The 23,742-nt window shown below is 42.0% G+C and overlaps 1 protein-coding gene across 35 annotated transcripts in view; it reads left to right on the top strand.

Moving 5' to 3' along the window:
* Nucleotides 1-23,742, top strand: part of NRXN1 (neurexin 1) — a 743,929-nt gene that overhangs the window by 439,940 nt on the left and 280,247 nt on the right. For 2 of the 35 annotated variants that reach the window (XM_076334786.1, XM_076334785.1), the window contains exon 1: nucleotides 17,545-18,568. The exons of 31 other annotated variants lie outside the window; for them this stretch is intronic. In XM_076334786.1, the coding sequence (XP_076190901.1) occupies nucleotides 18,328-18,568 (241 nt within the window). In that variant the 5' untranslated portion in view covers nucleotides 17,545-18,327. Of the gene's footprint in view, nucleotides 1-17,544; nucleotides 18,569-23,742 lie in introns of those variants that run through there. 2 more of the 35 variants (XM_076334788.1, XM_076334787.1) reach the window with 2 other exon arrangements.

Genomic DNA, 23,742 nt, shown 5'->3' with positions numbered 1-23,742 from the left:
ATCTCTCTCTCAGGATGAAATCTCTCATCCTGACCCCTTGGGGTGCACCGGTCCTGCCTGCTCCTTGGTTTCTATGGCCGGTGAAGGTGAGGCCATAGACATGAATGGAACCAGCAAGCCCTTTGAACCGCTTCCTGAGTGTCCTTGTGTATGTTTCTGTACTTGAAGAAGAATTTGGCCCTCTAAATGTCAGATTAAAAGAAAACTAAAACAAAACAAAAAAACCCAAACAAAAAAACCCCTTTCATTCATTAAGTTGCTGCAGTTAGGCTTGCAGACTGTATAGCAAATAAGCAGGAAATCTTTAAAGGAAAAAAAAAAAAAGGAAGGGAGGAAGAGAAACTTGGATAGATTGTTGCTGAAAGATAGCCTGGTCCTGCTGCTTCCAGCCTACTGAAATACAGTTCAGTTTACGTAGTTTTATAAATCGATAGGTATTTTGTCATGGCATGACTGTCTGCCTTTCAGTTCAAATGACATTGTATTAGTCTGAAAAGCCAGAAGAACCTTTCTCTTTGTGATATTATCTGCATGGTATTAGGATTAGATAAAATTATATTATGGTGAGCATTTGGCTTAAATTTTTTCTGCATTTGCCTACCTGCAGAAAGACAGTTTGCCTATTTTCAGTATAATGCAAAGACTTTGTTTCCTGCATTAACAGTCATATTTAATACTTACCAAAATGGGCTTTATGCTTGTGCTTTGTTAACTTACCAACCAGTGGCTCCTCATGTATAAACTGTTACTGCTGGGTTGAAATCAGTGTATGTATGTTGACTTGCATCAGTTGAGCATTTGTCTATGTATATTTTAGTCTTAATTCCTAAAATTATTATTCTAGCTGTGACTTGAGGTCCTTTTCTTAATCTTGTAATCTGGAAATAGTAACTTCCTATTACCCTCGTTTAATTCAGACTGCATTTCTATCTAGCTGAAAATGGGGATAATGATATTTTCCCTTTTAGGATAAGTAAAGTTTATTAATTGGAGTTTGTATGGCAAAAAGCAGTATAGCAATAGGAAATAATTAAAACCACTTAAAATTCAAGGAAATATTATGTCACTGAAGAACATAAAGATGTAATTTAGGGACCACATCTTACAAAAGTATACATGTCATTCTCCATGGAGGATTATAGAATTATATCAGTATATGGAATAGTTGTGTGATTTATACTGCTTCACACTGCTGTAAATGAATAAGTGAGAGGTTCCTGAAGTCAAAGCTTAGGAAACCTTGAAAACAGAGGGTGGAGAGGAGAAACAGATTGATGCAATTACAGGTGCTATCAACAATTTAAATCTGCTAGCCACATTGTTACCTGTAAACCATTCTAAGGTTAAAAAAAAAGAAAAAAAAAAAAAAAGTCATTCCTAGTGGACTGTTCTGAAAATACAATTTCATAGTGTTAATCATGTGGTAGTAGGTCTGGATGCTTCAAGTATACTATAGATGTTTCAGAAAGCTGCAATAAAGCATGTATTTAGTAAATGAGACTTGACCCATCCTACGTATTCCATGATTATTCAGCTAAAGTCTTTCTAAAAATGGCTGCTTTTTTTAATTTAGTAAATTACTCATGAATATGAGATTACTTCAATATTTATTGCCCTAATCAGGAAAGCATATAAGCAGAAGCTTTCTTGGGGACTGCTGAGAACCTCTGAAATGTTGCAAAGGATACATAACCCCAAATATAGAGCTTTTTCTTTTTTCTCCCTCACACATACATGCAAGCGAGTGTGTACACACACACCCTGCTCGCACTCGTTGTCCTTCTCATTTCATTTCCCCATGCTCTGTTCCATAGCTATGGTGATCTGCCCAGCAGTCAATATTCACCACGCAGGTTAGATGAATTCTCAGGAAGGCAGAGAAGCCTTTTTTTGATAGGACAGTAAGTAATGCAACCTAGTTGTATTGCTGCGGGGGTCTTTTGTTGTTGTTTTTGGAGGGTTGGTTTGCTTGCTTGTTTGGTTTTGTGTTGTCTTTTTCTTTTTTTTAAATACAATCAACTGGAAAATATATTTGGAGAGAAAAGCAACCCATAATGATGTTCTGTTGAAACAAGTGAAGCTTGGCTTGCTGAAAACCAGAAGGAAAATAATGACATAAAAATTGTCCTTGTTCAGGAGTGGTAAGCAAAGATTATATATAATTGGACAGTTATGAATCAATGAAACTGTATACTTTTTCATGCATCTTGGCAAAAAGTCAAGCTTCCTATGTATAAGAAATCAGGATCAGAACACTTCCAGAATAAAATAATTAATTTCTTTAAGTTTGTGTGTTCTGAGATGGAACAAGATAACTTAGATCTTTCCATTTGAAACGTATTCCATTTCAGTCCTGAAGCTTTTCTGAAATATGATGGAAAAAGCTTCACTTTCCTTTTTAAGAAGAGCAGCACTAAATTTAAACTTCTATTTCATATTAAGAGAATAAATAATTGTGAATTACTAGATTTTGCTATGATGTGGTAAGTCAAATGTTCCTAGCTTTTATTTTGTATTATATTGTGGATTTTGGTTTCTGGGTCTTCTGCTTCTTTTCATTCTCTGGTTCTACTTTCTGCACAACCCTTCAATACCCCTTCAGTATTTCCTGGATCTTGTGATGGCATCCTATTGGATAGGTTTTTCACATTCCTCTAGTGATGCTGATTCTTGAATTTGATGGGTATGACATTGCAGCTGTGAATTTGATTAGATAATAATGAGGCGGTTTTTAATCCAGATGTTCTCATTTTTTTAATTGCAATTCTTGTATTATTTAGATGCTTTATATTTTCTAGATGTAGTATCCTAATGAAGAATCTCGAATAGAACCATGAACCAAGATTAATTGTTTTTATACCTGTATTTAGAAAATTGCAGAAAAGTACTATGAAGCAGGAAGGTGATGCAAAAGGTGTCAGGAAAGACTCACATGCTTGAGAATTATATTTTGAGATAATTTTTTTGAATTGAAATGCAGCTATCAGCAGCGGAGGAGTGAGCTGCAACAGGTTTATTTTTAAGTCATGGGGATTCAGTTACAATATGGATCAAAGGAAACTGTTTCTTTGAAGAACAGTGGACAGGGAATTACTGACAAGAGAGTGTCCTGCTGAAAAGAAATTCAATAGTCATGATGATCTCTAATGAATTTAGTAAATGAGGGACAAATCTTGAGAAACTTCACATGCTAGCAAAAAGGCAAAGTCTTCTCCAAATGGGGATGTAAGCAGCAGGAACTTGCTCTGGAAATATTCTCTCACTCTTCACATCAGTGCAACTTACCAGGGAGAGAAAGAAGAAACAGTAAATATTAGGAGACTTGTCAAGGGTGTAACAGATGGAGATTTACAGACATAACTTTAGGAAGGGACAGGGAATTTCTACTCCTTCCTGTCCTCAGTAACTATAGATCATAACCCTAACCCTCTCCCGTGTTGAGACTACAGTCTCATAGCTCTTGCAAGCAAATTTTACTCAAGGTTTAATTTGAAATTTTAAAGTAAGTTCTCTCAGTCATGTTTTAGTTCACTTTTGAAAGTTTCATGCACAGCTGTCCAAATCTGTTCATGGGGTGCTTCTTCATTTAGTACATGTAAGTGGCTGCATGTAGGTTCAAATAGGACACCACAGTATCCAACTATCTGAACCACTCAGGGGTAAGCTACAGAGAAAAAAATCATTTAGAGCACGACATTGAGAATATTGTTCAAGAAAATATTGTAATTCAGTAGAGAATTAAAAAGGTTTGAAACTGGAAGTTTTTCTAAATAGAATGATTAAGGGTTAAGTCCCATGGGAACAGACTATTTAACGAATACTATTGAGCCCACTGAGTCCAGGAGCATGACAGCGTTTGAATCTCATGCGTGTTACAGGTCATAGTAAATAATGTGGTCCAGCTTTAGGAAATAAGGTCTAATCATGACAATTTTTGTCAGTGTTAAAAGCTGGCAAATACACACACACACATATATATACATATGTGTGTATGTCAGCTAAAAGTTCGTATATCACAGGATATTCTAAAACCAAAAGTGGATGATGCAACTTCCTTTCTTTCCTACTCATCTAAACTATTTGTGCTTGATGCATTTTCTGCTTTCTTGAATTCATTTGGAGTTGTTTTGTTTTGTGACCTAGAAGAGGAATTTAAGGTGAAGTGATATTTGCTTTCCTATTCATTTGTTTACTATTGGCCTAGATAAGGTTGATTATTCTCACTTTTGTTTTCTAAGAAATGCTTCAAACAGGCAAATAGACCTGTCATTTCTGGTAACATCACATATGGGGCAAAAGAGGGTGTTGATAAGAAGTTTACTTCTACTTATTTCTCCACCAACTCTGGGCAAGGGGAGGCCTAGAGGAGAATATTTTCATTTCTGCAGTTAACAATTTCCAGCACAAATGATTGCATCAGGAGTCCTATTCATAGAAATATAAAGATGAAAGGGACTGCAGGACATCATCCCAGTCCCAAAAAGATAATCAATTATATTTGAGTAGTTCTAAAAAGACTTGTGTCTATGCTGTTCTGAAATAATTCTAACAGTGGAGACTCCACCGTCTTCTAGGTGATCTTTTATAGTGCTTCCCTATCTTTACTGTTGAGAAGGTTTTCATAATATCTACCCTGAATCTTAATTGCTGCAATTTAGCACATTTCTTTTTGTCCTATCCATCATTGTTACTGAGAACAGGTTATTTTCTTATTCTTTTGAAACAGCCTTTCACGTATTTGAAGGCTATTATGTTCCATCTCAGTTGTCTCCTCTCTAGCCTAATTCTTTCAAGCTTTACCGCAGCTCGTGTTCTCTAGACTCCGGTCATGTTGCTGTCCTCACATTTCTCTCAATTGGCTCATGTCTTCCTGGAGTGCGATGTCCAAATTTGCACCTGGTGTTCCTGCTGAGGTTTTATTAATGCTGAGCTGAAGGGAAGAATTACTTCATATTTTTGCAGGCTATACTTGTGTTTGTACACTCCAATATGCTGTGAGCAGATGCCAACTCACGGTGTCACCATGAACCACGTACAAGCATGGAGGCTCACACTAAAACTAGGCAACTAAAGAGAAAAGAAGTACCGATTATTTTACCCTCCCACATATCTATTAGACAAATATGATCAAGGTTTATTGAAGATTGAGCAACTGAAAAGGTATGGAAAAAAGTCCTCATCTTGAAGAAAAATACATTTGCTGTTTACCACAACAAACATATCAGTGATCAACATTTACTAATTTCAGAGTGCTTGACATCCTATTCACCAACCACCGGAAATTTGGTACTCTTATCAAGAGAGAAATCATGCATTGCAGATTAATGGCCAGGTTTATGTTAAGGCTCTGGGTTTTCTCAGTCCTTGTGTTTATAGTCACCTAGGTCAGAAAATTTCCTAATGAGGTTTATGTATCTATGGCTAAACATTGATGAAATATCTGCTGATCTCATCACTGTGACCAAAAACCTCAGTGATATAGCAGTTTGTCCTTTTCATATGAAGAGATTAGATTAGAGATTCTAAATAAATTAACAAAAACTTAACTGTTGTTTACCACCTGGGTCTGTATTGAGTAGCGACAGAGGAATTCCCTGCTGCTAGTCGTATTTACAACCAACATTTCCCTGAACTGTAGTAGTACTGGAAAGGAAGAAGCAAACTTCTTCAAATGCATAACTAGAATTTTCCTTCTGGAAAACTGATCTTGTGAATCTGCTTATTTCTGAGCTTCTTTAGTGGAAGAAAGCCTTTACTGTATTGCTTGTAAATCTCCTTTGATGAAAAAAATGAAAGAAGTGCAAACTAACAATGGTACATTTTATATACCAAAAAACTTTTTCATATACTGAGTGGTATTATTGAAGCCCATCTTGACTAGAGAAGTTACTTTAGAAGTTTTTAAGGTTGTAAGCTGTTTCCCCCTGTGCAATTAAATAGCTCGTTACCAGTTCAATATAATTACATTATACTGTATATAGAACCGATGTTCTGGAGGAATTCCACAAGAAGCAAATGCACTTGTCAGATATACTGTATATCTAATGGATATTTATTTTAATGGCGTAAACATTGCTCTAAATCTATTTTTGCATTAATGATAAATTGATCATTAGTGTGAAGTGGGTGAGAATTAAAAAAAGCTTCTAATAATTTATACCTCATATTGATTTTGCTGGAATGTTTAACACTAGGGTAGTGTCCAGGTCTTTGACTTGTGTAAATTCCATTCAGGTCAATGGGGTGTTGGCTGAAACTATCCAGCAACCCGTCCTTCAGCTCTCACTTTGTGGCTTTCAACCAGAGCATGTGTATCAGAGCTCAAAAGTATATGGCAACATGAGCATTACTCTTGCTTAAGTTGTAATTCAGAAACCTCTCATGTTATTGCAATTCTAGTGTAGAAGTTCACTCTTAGCCAAATGAGGGTTGCTCATTGTCCCATACAATGCAAGTACAAATGCTTCTTTCTGCTACAATGGGAAGGTAAGAAACAGGGATCCTGATCCCAAGCTTTGTCATAGGTTATGTGATTGAAGGCAGGTACATCCCCCTTTTATGCAACAAAACATAGAGCACGTGCCCTGTTATGTACCGAATGCATAGGCTGTATCCCTGTTAGGTGCTTGACACAGAGGGTTTATCTCCTAGCACTTGACCTGACGCAGGTGGTGCGCCCACATCTCACACTGAGCTTTATCACTAATATTCTAAGTTTAAATCTGGCAACAGTGATTAATATTTAGGGTAAGACAATTATATTTTCATTAAAGCTAGCTTACAGGAGCAAAGTAAATGGATGCTGAGGTTCTTAGTACCAAGCACTGAAAATTTATGTCATAATATTTAATCTTCCTTCAGTACTTTTGTGTTCCTTGAGTAGGAATTGAGTGAAAACAAGGTGAAGGCTTTCAGGGCATTACTTAGAGTAGGAGTTTTATTGAGTAAAGTGCCCTGATTTGAGCTATAGGAATTAACTAATTTTAGGTTTAGAGGCAGTTCTGAAAAGAAAGTATTTGAGAGAAGATTTGTTCAATCCCAACTAAAAAATAGTGATGAAGAAAAGCCAATTAATTTTTTTAAACCAAGACAACAAAAAATGATGAAAGGGAACATCATTTTTAAAATTAAATAATTTTTTAAAATGTGATGCTTTAATTTTCATAATGTGTTTTCTTTATTTTTCACTACAAATAATTTGAGATCTTTTCATGTTACCAAACGAAAAAAAAGTTTCACTGCAAGTTTTTTTTTGGCTCCACTGCTTTCACTGCTTTATAAAGCACTTTGATATATCTGGATGAGAAGGACTACACTAGTACTAAGCTTTTTATAAACAAAGCAGGCACAAATCAGTAGCATATACAGTACCAACTCCACTAACAAAACAACAGTTCTGTGAGAGGCAGGGATATGGAAAAACCATGATAATTCATATTATGTGATTGTCTTCCTCCGGTGCGTGGCATAATTCTGATTAAAATTACTGGCAGTACTTTGTGCGCATCAAAAGAAAAACAGCTCCATGAACTGACATCCTGTTAAATGTGGTAAGAGCTATTATAGGCTAGTGGTTCAATATGGTGGTTTTTGAAAACTTCCTAACAAAAATCCAGTATGTATCATGCCCCTAAGCTTTTCTGGGCAGTAATGCTGAACTGCGTAACCAAAGATGGCCTGCAGTGCACCCATATTTTCTATTGAAATTTATGATAGTTTTAGCATGTGCAAAGATTCAAAGAGCAGGTTTCAGGCCATTATCCTTTTTAGGGCCACATTCTTCTCATTTTACGTGTTAGAAACAAAATTAGATCCAAGGGTGTTAAAAGAAAACTGCTAGCTTTCTAAGCCTTTAAAAATATGTATGCATCGTATATTTTTTCTCTGAGTACATCTTTTATTATGCACTGAAATAAATAGGTAAAATTAAGCAAGTTTTGATAGAGCCATAAAGTTGCAGCTGAGAAATCTTGCATTTTCTTTCCTGTTACAACCTGGTTTTAAAAGATAAGTTGGTTGTGACTCTTCATTTTAATTATATAGCAGGTGCCTTGTCTTAGCTAGGAAAATTTTTAATGTAATTCATTAAAAATCAAAACACAGGTATGAATTAAATGATTTTCTGTTTCCAATCTCGATAGTTGCAGCTATTATTTGCATATATGCTAAGGAGAATGAGCTTGGTCCAACAAAGTCTCTTTACAGTAATGTTTTCCCATACAAGTTGCCCCATTAAACAAAGTTGATCAGATATTTACAGGATTCCCATTTATATATGTATATAAATATGTATATTCCCATATATATATGTATAAAAACTGAGGAAGGCCCATGCATCCATAATTATTATAACCATTGGCATTTATCATGAAGCGATCTCAAAGTGCTTTAAACGCAGTATTGGCTTTAATGCCGCACTGAATGTTCTTGTTAGAGCTTTATAGATACAAACTTGTAGGTGTAGAAGACTTAATCCTGCAATGCACTGTTTAATAGCGCTTGAAGATGAAAACCTTTGAAACCTTTCGGCATCGGTGTGAAGGGTGTAATTCTACCAAGCCTCACTCATGCAAATAATCTTCATCCTTGTGACTGATAATATTGACCTAGCTTCTCAATTAGCTATTAAGTGACTAATGGTTTGTAGTGATTTGCCTGAGGTCGCGCTTGAAAAGCTGTGGCAGAGGCAGATGTAGAACTTCCATCTTTTCCATACTACCAAAGGGAAGTGTAGGATAATGTTTTAGATGCAGGTATGGCACATCACCTGATAGCCTAGCCATGTATCATCACAAAAGTAGTTAATTTTATGGTGTCACTGGATGAGAGATGTGTACTGTGACAGTAAAATGTAGGTAGCTGTCTTTATTTGAACGCTTCAACAAAAGTCTGTATATTTTCTATATTAGAATCCCCTGTATTTGTCCTTAGGAAAAGAACAGAATGTGTGTATCACCAAATATTCTCCCTCGTTAAGTTAATTATCTTTGGCTTCTGTAGTAGCTTAATTTTTCTTGCCCTATCAATAGGCCTGCTCAAAGAAGTACAACATAAAGGGGTTTTATCTGTGTTATTGATTGGCTAGAAAAAGATGTGTTTGGGACTCTGTTGGAGCTTCTCTTGTGACTATTTATTTAAATTGGGGGAAAAAAAAATCAGTATTACTTGAAAAAAAAATAACTAGAACTTTCATTTAACATTACAAAAGAGAGCATTGCTCAATCCCTGAAGTAGGAAATTGCTTTTCTTCATGATCCATTGCTTTCATACTGTTTCTGGCTGCTGGTGCTGAAGGAAAGAAAAACTATGTTCTCACTCTGTTTTCACTGTATCCATTTTCTTATCCTCTACAAAAACTTGGCTGCTAATTTGTTGTTGAAGTAAATAAAGGGAGGGGAGAGCTTGGCTATGAAAAGATCTTTTTGTCTCAAATGGGCATTTGCAAATATGGAAGCAAAGCAAAACTTTATGTGGGAAACTGAAAAAAAGGAAATTAAGGATTTGAAATAGTATATCAAAGCTGAAGTATATGAGATATTGCTATTCTTTGAGATGCCGTTATGGGTTTATACCTAAATTCAGCAGCATGTTCCCAGGAGATGAATGTTGCTAAGGAGTGTTTTTTCTTGTGTTCTGATCTCGTACATAGACAGAGAGAAAGAAAATGACAATTAAAAGCAAAAGGCATAGCTGGCTGAAAATGATGGTATCTTGTTTCACCTTGCTTAAAACTTACTCTTTTTTGTTAAAAGCACCTATTGTTTTATTGCTTCTAAGACGCATTGCAAAAATACAGTGTGTTGCAGCTCAGGGTTGGAAAACACTAATGGACTGTAACTGAGGAATGATTATTTAACTTCAGAAGTTACAATATTTAGTTAATGATTCCCTGACATTGTCAGGACAGGTCACAGAATGCATTTTAAAGTAATTATAAGTTAGCGGCAGTGGTTTATGTTTTTCCTCTAGCAACAGCAGAAGTTGTATTTTTCTCTTTTCCTATCAGTGGTGACTCCTGTTTCTTTTTTTAATCTGTTTGGTTTTTATTTTTTTTAAATCCATTTAGTCTTGCAAATCATAACCAAAGGTTATGCTAGCAAAATAGCAATCTGAAAATAATTGTGATAGTGAGTTTTTGATACTGGTATGTTACAGAAGAGATACATGTAGGTTTTATTTTGAGTTTTTGCTTGTGCTAGCTATATGAGGAAAATAGCAAGACCACACCATATGCCCAATAAAAGCTTCATTAGAAAGGCATTAGTAGATTAATCCAACTTACTCTGTGGTTTATTTTATTTAGAATGTAATAAGGTAAGTTCATTAGTTTGCAGACTTAATGTTTTCTACTGTACCTCAAAGCAACCAGTAACAATTCCACTGAGACTCTGCAGATCTCACTAACACCTGTCAAGATAAACACATGGCTCTCTAGGGGAATCATCTTGGCAGCATAACTGAGGAAATCTGGAAAAAAGTAAGTCTTTCACACACAAAAGAGTGTTACACGGTATAAACTTGATTAATGTTTTTTCACATGCCTCTGAGGTCATATATCTCTCTTTAAAGTGGAAAAAACCCAGTCAAATCAATCTCTGAAGAACAAATATTTTGGAATGTACAATACTGCATTTGAAACGTATTTTAAAGAACTTGAAGGATGTAGAATAATTATGCAATTTGAATTGAGCCTCAGAAAGCCTGTCTGAGACCAGCAATTGAGTCTCCATCCCCCTAGGGCTAATATATTAGATTACAAGGATTATTGTAGTGGCAGTATTTGTGCCACTACATTTAAGATTATGTCAGCATTTCCATTTTAAACCTGTATGTTCAGAGGTTCATAACTCAGCTATAGAAAATTTGCTTGGCACTACGAACAAATATGGCTTCTGCACAATGGTGACACTTTTTCTGGGGGAAAAAAAAAGAAAGAAAGAAAGAAGCTTAAAGCTAAGTAAGTATTTGGACATTTTGAAGTTATGAATGCCAAAAGTTAATGCCGTCTTCTTACAACTCTGCTTTTTAGATTCCATTATTTCTACAGCTGACTTGTAACACTACTGCTGTCTGGAGTCTAAAGCAATGTATTGAACTGGAAGAGCGGACAGAATGGTAGCAGGCTGTACCTTACCCCTTTCTTTGCCAATATTGTTACAGGACGAATGCGTTCAGGGGAGGCAGGAGGGGGGACTCCACTGTTCATCCCCTTCTCCACCAAGGCCAGGAAGGGGGTGGGGGTGGGGTGACGATCATGAATCATGATGGGTGATATCTTAGAAATCCTGTCAGGAAAATCTGCTTAGAAGTGCACTCCTGACTGTTATTAACTTTAGGCACTCCACAAACATCATTTAGGGCTCTCGTGGCTACCACTGGACTTCCCATCAAAAAAAAGGCAACCAACTTTGCTTTGCAAGGTCTTTAAACTCAGTTTCCCCATTTTAGGGCTGTTGCGCTTTGAGTCTGGTTTGAGCTTGGCCCTGACATGGCGTTTAATATCTCAGGTATTATGTATGGTAAGCAGTAACAAGAGCTGCAAACAACCCAATACGCACACTTTTCCTATTTCTGGAGGTCTTTGTAAACAAATAGGCTTTGCATGTACTTTGTATGCTTGTACTGGATACAAAAGAGCACAACGCTGGATTCTGTTATTGGCATCTGTCACTGATCTCATCAAACTTCTTGATGACTAATTTGAAACCTATTTTTGTGGTTTTTTTTTTTTTTGTCCCTAGCTGGAGTATTTGCTGAGGAGTTCAAATTAGTAGCATTTACGCTGTAGTCAGGGATCTCTCTTTTCTGCAGCAATGCAGTGCCAATTCCTGCGGCAGCACTGGTAGAAATCAGAGAGACTTCTGCAGGTTCTGCAGCAGTCTAATTGCCCATAGAATTAAACGCTCATGCGGTAGTCCAGAGAGAACATGAGTACAGCCTGCCCTGCTTGATACAGGACTACAAATCTCTTAAATACCTCCATGTATATACATGTGGATTTGGCCTTAATTCCCGTGGCTTTATATTGGAATGAAAGGGGGAACCTAGCCAAAGGGTTAGCACCCTTTGTGCAAAGTTAGACAAAAAAAAAAAAAAAGAAAAAAAAAGAAAATACGAAATTAAATGGCATTGCAGCACTGGCAGCCAGCAAAAGACAACCCCCAGTGGAGTACGAGCCATCCTCCTCGAGGCAGGTCAAACCAGGGCTAACACAAGTAACGGTGGACAGACTTGGCAAAGTGCCCTGAAGACTGATGGACCAACCAGGGCTATTTCAGACCAAGAGGGAGCTTCCTTTCAGAGTAAAAATTCCTCGTTTGAAAATGTTCTCCAACCAGTCCCTTCTATTCTAAATTGAAGGGATCTGGCTTATGTGCATGGTTGCAATAAAATTAAACAAAATAAAAATCAGCTTGCTTTTGACGGCAAGGAATAGAGAGAAAGAGATTATTTCTGTCTTTATACACACAGTCAAGAAACATTTAATATGAAGATTTAAGCCTGTATGGATGGACAGATTTACAGACAGAAAGACTTATTAACTATACTGCGATTTATTTTGTACTATACATATAGAGAGAATAGTTGCACTACAGAGAAAGCAACCTAAGTATTTCCATTGTAAACTCCCTTTTTTTTACATGATCACCAAAAATTTGAATTTCTACGTATTTTATGACTGCACAAATACTCCATCCATCTCTCCTAGAATTATATTTTTTACCTTCCAAGTCTCTGAGTAGTTCACACGATAGCTTATTGGCTTCCTTTTTAAAATAAAGGATTTCTGCCCTAACTTATGTAGGGTTAGGACACAAACTGGCCATAGTTATTCATGGATGACGGGCCTAGGTTTAGTATCTTGCAATTCATTGGCTTTTGAAAGAAACATTCTCAGCTGTTTAAAAGAGGAAAATTAACACTTTCAATGTTATCAGACATTGAAATATCTGAAAATCAGACATTTTTAGTATTGGAAGATCCTGCGTATAGGTCCTTAAATTCATCAGAGTTTATAGCGGTAAGTGGAAACATTAGCTTGAATGTTTTCTTCTCTAAGCTGCTGTCCGTAGGACGGATAAACATAAATTCTGGCTTGCTTAATTGCGATCACAAAATGTCCACAGGTTTTCAAATGAAGTGAGATTTCATACCCAGTAGTGGAGAAAACCTATACTAGAAAAACATAGGAAGTGTGTTAAAGTATTCCTTGAATAGTATTCCCTGTAATACAGGTACATATTTGTGGAGGTTTTTGTCTATCTGAGTTTGCTGAACAGCACTTGAGCTTCAGGAGTTCAAGAGTGGATGTTGCAACACTAAGTGCAGGGTTTCGTCTCTGGAGAACAGTGGTGGCCAGAGAAAGCCTGGTTGCATAAGGCGGCACTTAACCTAAAGGAGCCCTGAATTTAACTGACAACTTCTGCTAGCCTAAGGCATGGTCTGCACTTAAGTTTTGCTAGTGTCACCAAAGTTGTTCGTCTTAACTGATACAGCTGCATTGACAAGAATCAGGGTGTAGAGAGATATGGTTGTACCAGCAAGAAGTATCTGATTTTATCCGAGGAAGTAATGTAAATTATACTCATGGAAGTATTTTTTTTGTTTGTATAAATCTGCTTTAGGAGCATTTGGTGTTTATAGGATAATGGCATTAGAAGAAGACAGGGAAAGATACGTTTTTACAATTAAGGATATTCTTGCTCATAAACTTAGGAACCTACTGGTATTAACAGAGTTCACGTGGTGGAAATAACTTGATTGAAAGTCACATTTCCTACCAAAGTGACCTGCACAGGGTAAGTGTTAAATGGGGTTAAAAACCCATTAAATTAACTTCACTGAGCTAAGTTTCCGAAATACTAAAAACCACCTTGTGAACACTGTAGTTTATTTTCACACTTTATTTGCTATGCCTGTAATGGGACATTTATTTGTTTGCACAAACTCTTGTTTATTGCCTTCTTTTGTACCACTTCTTTCTTCTTTGAGTGAGCCTTCACAGGCTGATACCACAATGTTGATTGTGTTGGGAGTACGTGATTCTGTGCCCTTGGGGATTAAAACCAGATTATTTCAACTTCAGCTAGTCCCCAGCTAAAAAAGATTCATACTCTTATGTCAGCAGGGGGTAAAAAAGAAAGTATTTTAAATAAGAAATGCTGCTTACCATTGGTTTTCATAATGTTTACTTGCAGATGCTTTTAACTTTTACTTTTCATTAAAAAGCTTAACTCTGAGTGCTAAGACACCCAATTAAGCTTTTTAAATAAAACATGAAAAGACTAGAAGTATCTGACTACCAAGATCTGCTTCAAATTGGAAAGAAGTGCTTGCTGTTACCACAAAAAACTGAGCAAGAGAGGATTTTACTTCCTGGAATTTCCTTCTTTTGCCTTCCTGTCCCCATCTGCCTTTCCCTTGCTTTCATACACACTTCCTTCTTCACCTTCCTGTTATTCTTTCCATTTTCAATCTTTTTATGATTTTTTCCGCAAATTACTTCTCCCCATTTCTCACCCGTGCACTGCATTAGGTCACCTTTCTCCTCCCTGGAACTTGGATAGTCCCCCTCTTGTTTCTCTCTGCGGTTCAGAGTGCAGAGCCAGGAAAATGACAAATGTTATTACAGCTAGTACATACAAGGTGCTGAGCGCGTTGCCAGATCCAGAAAGGGATGCCTATTTAGGCGTCTGTCTCTCCATTCACATTTTAACCGGGTGCTTAAGTAAGAGTTAGACACCTAAACAGCTTTGTGGAAATTGGCCTTCGTGTCCTCAACTCTTGCTTTGGATAGGCAGCAGCAAAATAATCCATTCATTTAACAGTCCCTAAGCAGTGTTTAACATCGTAATGTAACACCTAATAACGACCCATTATAATCTATCTGATGAAAAAAACTTCTCTAAGTAGTCCCCAAACACAGATTTAAACTAGAAACTTTAGTGGCAGTTATGTGTGTGCACTGCATAAACAGTACACATTTAATAATGCCGAGCACTTAAACACCCTTTTTTATCTTCGGTAAAATATTAAATGAAGTACCTTTGAAGTACCTAAACATTTTATTCAGTTGTCCTTGGTATTTAAGCACTTTAGGCCTCCCTGACAGAGTAGATGGCAGATGGAGTAAGAATTTAGATTAAGGTGCTCAAGTTACAAACATACCCAACAACACAGAGAAAGAAGAACGCTTACACAAAGTCCTACTGTATCCACACCAAAGTGTACCTTAGTTGAATAGACTATGATCAGGCTGGAAGGGATCTGCGGAAAGCCTCTGTGGCAAGGTTGCCCCTAAGGGGAACCCCGCAACGGGGCACCAGCCACGCGTTCCTGGCCACCGACAGGGAAACCCCTGCCGAGAGGTAGCGGAATACAGCTCTTGATGGAGGCCTTAAAGCAGCCCGGCAGAAGTTAGTCTAGACAGGACTTGCCAACTGAAATTGTATCTGAACAACTGCGTTGCCAACTGTATCGTTACACGGTTGGCAATACCGGCTCCCTATTTCGGAGAAGTGATAACAATTTGAAGTTACTCGTCTGTAGGATGTCTAGAATCATTAAGAACAGTCAGTTAACTACTGCATGTTTCTAAAACGGCAGCAACGTGCGAACAGTTTACTGAAAAACTGGTTCCAGCGACTGACTGAAAAACTTCGTTTCCTGAGGCAGATTGACAGAAAACCTAGTGGTATTTATGGATAAAATTTCTAACGCGTATCACTTGCATGAACAGGAAATATACATCAGGGGCTTTAATTCTAGGAGAGTTGGCGAATCCAGGCTGATGTTTCTTTATCATTTTCCCTTCTTTCCTTAACTCTGAAACTTAGAGAGTTTATTGTATTTTAATTTTTTAAGAGGTGACAGTGCATGGCAGTTGCAAGCTGATAGTTTGGAAAATTGGGGTTTCATACTTCTTTTACGCTAAGGCTTCTTCAGACAGGTTGGAAAAGTCACTGACTTCCTCATAAGCTGCTCATTCCCTGTGGCAAGCCGGGGGTGGTGGAGGACAGCCCCTGCCCCGGAGGACGGCTCCCCCGGGGCCGGCGTGCGCTGCTGGGTTGGCGGAGACCCGCCGGGGAACCACCCCGCGCCGCCGCCGCCTCTCTCCCTCTTGCGGGGCTTCTTCCAGTGCGTACGTGCACTTCCACGAAGCGCAGAAAGGGCTTAGGCGCTAAGCCTGCGGGAGTTTTTCCCCCCTTGAGTCCTTTCGTCACTGCGTTACGAGCTTTTTACATTTTACCTCGGCGTCTTCGCAAAACTTTGAGTACGCGGTGAGGCAGCGTTGCGGCGCATCCAGGCGGGGAGGGGTGTAAAACGCACCGCCCCCGGGGCAGGGCAGGGCAGGAGCTGCCGCTTCCTCGCCCCTGCTCGGGGGGTTTCGGGGTCCTTTCGCCGCCGTGTGCGGCCCCCGGCACTACCCCGCCGTGAAGGGCGTGTCTCCTCGCCGGGGGAAGCAATCCGCCCGGGGCTCGGCAGAGCCGGGGCGAAATGCCTTTCTCTTTCCTAAGCCTACGCAGCTGAGTAAGGGTTGTGACTTCCCTTCGCATCCGTGGCTCAGCAAATTGCCGTGGTTTTCGTTTAAATTAACGCGAAATGTATAAAAAAGCATTCTCACACCCACTGCTCGCCCTCTCCTTTTCACGCATCCGCACCCCGCACCCGTGAACTCATGCTGCTGAAGGCATGGCACAAGATCTACGGCAGGCTGGAAACGGGGGAGGGAGGGAGCCGAGCCGAGCCGAGCCGAGCCGAGCCGGGAGCGTGCGGCTCGCACACCCTGCTGTGCCCAGGTGCGGTACTGCAGGGGCTGCGCCTCCCGCGGCTGGCTCCGGGGGAGGGGGGGCGCAGGACCCGCCGAGGGGAGAAATGTTTTCCCTTTGAACGCAGACCTTCGCTTTTAAACGTGACCTCTCCCAGCCTCGGCTGCGGGGGGGTAGAGGAGCCCTTCCCGCTGTTTTCGGGGCAGGCGCGAGTGCGGGGCGTGGGGCGAGCGCCGCGGCGGGGCCCCGCACCCGGGGGGCGATGCGGGCGCTGCCGGCGCCGCCCTGCAGCTGGGGGGGTGCTCAGCCCAGAAACGGGTTTTTTCAGCCCAGTTTGCGGCCGCGTCTGCGGTGGGCAGCCGAGGTGCGGTAGTTAAGTAGCGCCGGAAAAAAAAAACCGGTAACTCTTTGTTGGGCGCCGTGGGTGTAATTACCGGGTAATCAAAGCCGATGCTCCAACAGACAGAGGGAAACATCTGATGGGCGAAGTTTAGGCCAATTAACAGACCCGAAGTCGTCCTTTTTAAGATGAAAGCGGTTTCTCCAGACAGTGGTACATCTGAACTGTCAGAGGAGGGGAAATGCTCCCGCCGTGCTGCTGACTCCGCGGCGCGGACGGGTGGCGGGTGGGGAAGAGCGGCGCGCGTGTGTCCTCCGCGCCGCCCGAGCCATGTTCTGGCAGTGCGCGGCTCCCGAAAGGCGGAGGAGAGGCAGCGCGACTGTGTGGGAGCTGAACTCAGCCTCCCTCCTTAACATAGGCTCGTCCTCTGCATTGCATCCGAGCTTCAGCGATTTGCTGTTTGGAGACTGCAGATTTGCATAGCCCTGCTCTTCGCAAGCATGGTTATTTTTTTTCCCCCCAGCTTCTTTCATAAGGGCGCACTATTCTCCCTGAAAACATCCTCGGGTGTTACTGTCAATAGTCAGACCACTGAGATTGCCGGAGCAGCCTGATTATTGTCTGGCGGCGTGTGCGAGTGTGTGTGCGCGAGTGCGAGCGTGTGTCTGCGCGCCGGGAAGAGAGCTCGCTCGGCGAGGGCTCGCCAGTTTGGAGATGAATGGAGGGAAGAGCAGCAGTTTGATTTTTCTCTGCTTTCCCAGCGCTGGCTGATGGAGTGGCATCCCCTTTTTTCTTTCTTAGCAGAAATGTGGCATGATTGGCTACACTGTGGATTACTGAGGATGGGGGAATGCTTGGCACTCTCGTAGCCCTTGCAACTGTGGAGTATTGTTAATGAGCACCAGCCCCGGGAAAGCTGAAACTGGCGATTGTTTGAGCGCGGGGCTTTTCCCTTCTTCCACCTCTTTCCGAAGGCTCTGAACTGCCTGGATTCTCCGCCTCTGACTATGTCTCGGATTGTTTTGGGTAGAAGAAGACCTGGAGAAAAGGATCCCCGTGAGCTTTCCCAAAGGGAAGAGATGGCTCGCCTGGTGCGGTGAGCTGCAGCCAGCGCCGTGCGCGTGTGTGCGAGCGCGCCTCTGTCCAAAGTTTGCCTCCTTTGCTGTGGCTGCTGCTCCTCCCGAGGACGCCGCGGGCCGGCTCGCCCTGCACCGGAGGATGGGGGGGCTCCTCAGGGGCAGCCCGGAGCCGGGACCCGCCAGCAGCGGCGGCAGCAGCGCCGGGGGCCGCTTGGCCCTGCTCTGGATAGTCCCGCTCACTCTCAGCGGCCTCCTTGGGGTGGCGTGGGGCGCCTCCAGTTTGGGCGCTCACCACATTCACCATTTCCATGGCAGCAGCAAACATCATTCAGTGCCTATCGCTATCTACAGGTCACCGGCTTCCTTGCGAGGCGGACACGGTGGGTTTGGACGCCGCTCGGTACCCTGCATGGTCGGGTGTGCGCCGCGCCGCGCCGCCCGCCCCGCAGAGGTCAGGCGCGGGCTGCCGGGACCCCGCGGGCCGGGGCCGCTGCCGCCGTCGGTGGGAGGAAGAGGAGCGCGGAGGGAAGGCGGGAGAAGGGCTGCGGGGCCGCTCCCGGTCCCGCCGGGCGCCCCGTCGGGCGGGGCGCGGGCCCGTCCCGCCGCTCCCGGCTCGGGGACGAGGAGCCGCCGCCGGCGCGGGGCTGGCGGGGCGGGGCGGGGGCCGCGCCGGGCGGCGGCGGGGGGCTCGGCTGGCCTCCAGCCGGGCGGGGGCGGGCGGAGGACGCTGCCGGGGCAGCCCGGGGCTGCCGGGCATCCCCCGGGGCCGGCGGCGTCCCCGTGCTGCGCGCCCCGCGGAGCCCCGGCGGGGTCGGTGGGCGCGGGCCGGGCGGCGGAGGGGAGGCTCTCCCGCACCCCTCCGCTCCCCCCACCCGGCCGCAGACGGAGCCGGCTGGAAAGCCCAGCCCGGAGGCTCCTCCGTCGCGCGGAGGCGCGGCCCCCGGGTGGCAGCGCCCCGGCAGCGCCGGCCGTCCCCCCCCCTCCCCCCCCCCCCCCCGCCCCAGCCCGGGGACACACACCCCGGAGCAAACTGCCCCCGCGGCGGGTGTCTGTGGTCCTGCGCCGCGGCGACGGGCAGGGCAGGGCAGGGCGCCGAGGGACCCCGGCGAGGGGCGGGGAGGGAGCCTGTGTGTCGCTTAAATGGCTGGTGATGGTCATGCTCCTTCCAATTCATTACCTTGGTCGAAAGTCGATGAACTAAAGCAAAGGTCAGCTAATTATACAGGGGATCGGGGAAGAAGTAAGCGTTTAGACACTGAGAAGGGGAAATAATGCCCACCGTAGCGGTCAGGAAAGGGATGGAGATAAAATCCTTTTCAGGTGCAAATACGTTTTGCTGAAGAACTACAGTGCTCCCGTACTTAGTTTCTGGAGTGACAGGAAGCTGCTTCAGTGTCCTTTAAACAGCCCTGTTACAGTTTTTCTCCTTTTTGCATGCATACTTACGTGAACCTGTACGTAAATACATGCAACGTACATATGCATATGTTCAGCGTTACCAAAAGCTGCAAAAGAAAGCGAAACACCAGACTGTGTTTTAAGGATTTAAAGCCTCCCTTTGTCTCCGAGGGAGGAAAAAAAAAAAGATAAAGAAAAACCCTTGTTGGCTTCTGATTAGATTATACAGCTTCATTCTTCTTCATTTTCTCATCTTGCCTTGCTTCATTTGCACGATCATGCCATGTCATTTACAAGCTTTGCAAAGTAAAAAAACAGATCTTGTACTTAACCTTTGCATCTCTGTGCAAGATGACCTAGTTGCAGGCACGAGGTAGTTAGGATTTACTGGATTTTTTTTCAGTGATTAACAATGCTAGCGTTAGTGGATAGGATAGTATTGTTTACCTGAAGATTCCCACTCTGTGCTAAATACCCTTTAATAGTCAACCGCTAGAAAAGGCAAAGTGCACAGAAATGGCTTTTCTTAAGCATTTTGTTAATTTAAAAAAAAGTTAGCTGTCTGGTCCAATTCCAGAAAAAAAAAAAAAAAGACTGAGAAATTCAGGCCAGCACTCTCCTCTGTAGTGCACTGAGGCAGTGCAAGATTGAGAACGCTGCATGTTCTGTACCGTATGTGCTTAAAAGGGGGAAATTAAAGATGTATGTGTGTGCACATATACGTATATGCTTAGTATTCTTTCAATTTCTGCCCATATGGGAATGTCATTTAGGGGCTTGCTGTTAATTTGAGGGAAGGCTAAAAGAATGAGGGGAAAAGAAACATGATTGTAGAGGTACCGGCTACAATTCCTTAGAATGCATTTTAAAATCACACCTTTTGCCAATTTTTAAAAACATTACCTTGGACCCAATCAAAGGGTGATGGTGTAAAAAGGCAGCTTTCTCAGGAAAAATGAGTCTTGTTAAAGAAAATGAAAGATGAAGTAGTGGAGCTGCCACTTAAGGACTTCATAAGGAAGCCCAGGAGCCTCTCCAGAAGTTAAGTAGCTGATTTTACAAAATGAAGGATGTTACATGTCATAAGAAGGCATTTCAGAGTGTTTACTTGATAACTCTAAATGTCTTTGCTTTTCTGTGTTTATCAGAAATTCCTCTATCTGACAGTGTTTTAAAACATCTAATTCCTTTCATTATTAATTCTTCAGAGAGGTGTTCCCATTTGCTTCTATAAGCCTGACAGAAGCATTTCTCTTTCCGGCTGAGCAGGGTTGGACGCAGCTCCTGTGGAGCCCATCACTGCAGTTCTAAGCATCAGTCAGAGGGAACTGGGTGAGGGGGGGGGGGGGGAGGGTGCTTATTCCTTACCCCGGCATCAGAGTGCCCTTCTCCAGTGTCCCCAGCCCCTGCTGGCTTCGCCAGGTGAGAGTGAGAATGTGATTCTCAGGCTTGTACCCTTCAGCATTAGCTCCATTCAGTTTTGCAGTTATTCTTTTCTAGTCTAATACGATTGTACTTAAACGTTGCAGTCTTTATGGTGACCTCATAGCTGCTTTTTTGCTACTTTGTCAGCTTTTCATAGCATCATACCTGTTAAAAGTCGAAAAGAGCTTTTAGGGTAGGTCAATTAGTCAATCTCCGATGAAAGCATTGCTCTCTAATATTATGAATCAGAAGTGTCAAAGGAAGGAGAAACGATCACTTTCCCCAGGTAGTCAATAAATGTCACCATAGTCCTCAGACATCCACACCCTCCTCCTCTACCCCTGGCACCGGCTAGCCCTGCCACCCCCATCCTCTCGGCAAATGCTTTGATTTTTTTATTCTTTCAGTTTTCCTTGAGCCAACCCAATTCCAGCTAATAGTACAAGCAAAGCCAAAAGCCCAGCATGGTTGGATTTTTTCCACTTCTTTTGAAAAACCAAACCACAATCTTGCTGCTAACACTCTTGTCAGGTAATTTTGCTGGGATTTTGCTTAGTAGCATGATCTCATGTCGTTTTAGTGGACAGTATTGTGCCTCAGAGACATAAACAGAATTCCAACCAAGCAATTAGCTCACCCTATTAAACAAAATGTAGTTCAGCACACAGTTTTTTAACGTACTAAAAGTAAAAATTAAACATCTTTCAAGCTTGACCAAATGATTTTTTTACTTCACTTTCTGACTCTCGTTAAACTCGGGAAGGTCAAAGGTGGCTGAAAGAATCAAAAGTTTAACCACAGGAAGGAATAAGAAAATAATTCTCTGGATCATGACATCAGCAACGTAAAGAGAAGTAAGAAAGAGACTAATGTTCACAAATGTAAGTCCTAGGGTGCTCGGTGCTTGCCAGTGGTCTCTGCAGCATGTGGGTGATTTGATGATTTATGTTCTTATCTCCTTGCTCCATTTAAGAAGGTGGCTATTGCTTTTGTTATATCTGTATCTACCATGCAGTCTTTTTTTGGAGTAGATAGAGTAGCTCATACTGCAGTGCCTCTAGCTTACAAAAACATGGACTGTCCGTGGCAAAGCCCACATAAAAGGAAAGAGATTGCAACTTTCTCAGTAACTTTAAATGAAGAAAGGCAGTTTTTTTAAGAATCCAGGAACACGATGGATTATGTGTGAAGTGAAAATTGCATGTTGAATAAGTAAAAAGTTAACAGTGTAGCCACATGGATGGCTGTCACCATCCTCATTCACCCCTTCCTTCCTGCAAACACCTCTTGGTCTCTACTGGGCTGGGCCTTTTATTGCCCCCAATTCCTCATTCAGCTACCAAATGACAAGTACAGTGTGTCCACTTCTTCCGGCTATTTCTTCTTTCTGTGCTCTCAGGATCTTGTTCAGGCTGTTTTCTGATAAATGTACCTTGATTCTGGGTTTTTTAAACCTGCCAGAGTAGGAGCCAGGAGGTGACTAATGAAATCTGCATGTTGGTATGTGCATGTGCTTGGAAAGAAAAGGCAAAAACGGGGAGGGAATAGGATCAACGTGCTCACAGGCAGAACAGAAAGAGCTGAGCAGTATGTGTAGGGCTTGTGCATTTAAGGACCTGGGTTAGCATGGTGCCAGAAGGGATTAGACTTGATGAGACTTATGACCAAGATATAGGCCAATGGTTTAGGAGGAGTGGAGGCAGTCTGAAATAGCAGGAATAGGGTACTGGGGGCAGTTGTTAAGAAACTGGTAGTTTGGGGTGGGGAAGTGCTAGGGACCTTTATGGTGGAAAAGTAGAGGGATTTAAGCTGTTGAGCAGAGAGGGTGAAAAAGTGCTTCAACAGCAAAGTTCCTGAGCAGGAAGAAGAATTTGTGGAAAATGAGGGCTTTGGGGAAGAAAAGTTGACATGTTTTGGAGGTGAGAGCTGAGGTTGAGCACAGGGATGGTGTGTTACCACAGCACGTTCCCTCCCCCAGTCTTTTTTACCCAGCATGTGACGTGGCAGCAGGGACACACATATCGATCTCCCACTTCTGAGCTAGACCAGCTTCTTCCAGTCTCTGCTTCGCCATTGTTGCTGAAGTTCACGTGCACTGGATCCATCCATGTTATGTCCATTTAGAGAGAATTCTGTAGCAGAATCACCAGCTCACTGTTACTGGAGTGCCAGACTGCGGGCTGGATCAGGCAGTGAAAGACGCCCATTGAACTCCACAGGAGCTTTCGCTACCTAAGAATAGCAGGACCAGAATTGCAACAGTGCAGTAAAACCATTTATACCACCATCGTGAAAAATATGACCAAAACAACTTTGAAAGACGTGCATATAAGGTATAGATAGCATTTTATCTGTGTAAGAAAACTGCAAGGAAAGACTTGCTAGTGTAGGTAAAAATAATTTATGGCCTTTTACTTTGTTTTTTTAATATACTGCAATTGCTATTTCTGTGTATAATGATAATAAAACAAATATTTTTAAGGGTTAGGGTAAATGAAATGGCATTTTTTGGTTAGAATGTGCTTGTTATGTTGCAGAGAAGGGTTATATTTTGATTGAAACACCCAATGTAAATATTTCCAGATGTTCAAGCATTGTTACGCAATGTGATAGTAGAGGTAGAAGTGAAAAAGTTTCATCTTCATGTAATAATTGCCTTTTTTTAGAGAGAGAGCTTTTTAAATGTTTTTTTCAAACCTGTTTGTATATCACAGTCATCTTGTTTTATATT

The sequence above is a fragment of the Aptenodytes patagonicus genome, chromosome 3, assembly GCF_965638725.1.
Source record: "Aptenodytes patagonicus chromosome 3, bAptPat1.pri.cur, whole genome shotgun sequence".
In the NCBI taxonomy this organism is placed as follows: Eukaryota; Metazoa; Chordata; class Aves; order Sphenisciformes; family Spheniscidae; genus Aptenodytes; species Aptenodytes patagonicus.
Note: the sequence above shows the minus strand (reverse complement) of the source record. Positions and strands in the feature narration are given on the sequence as shown.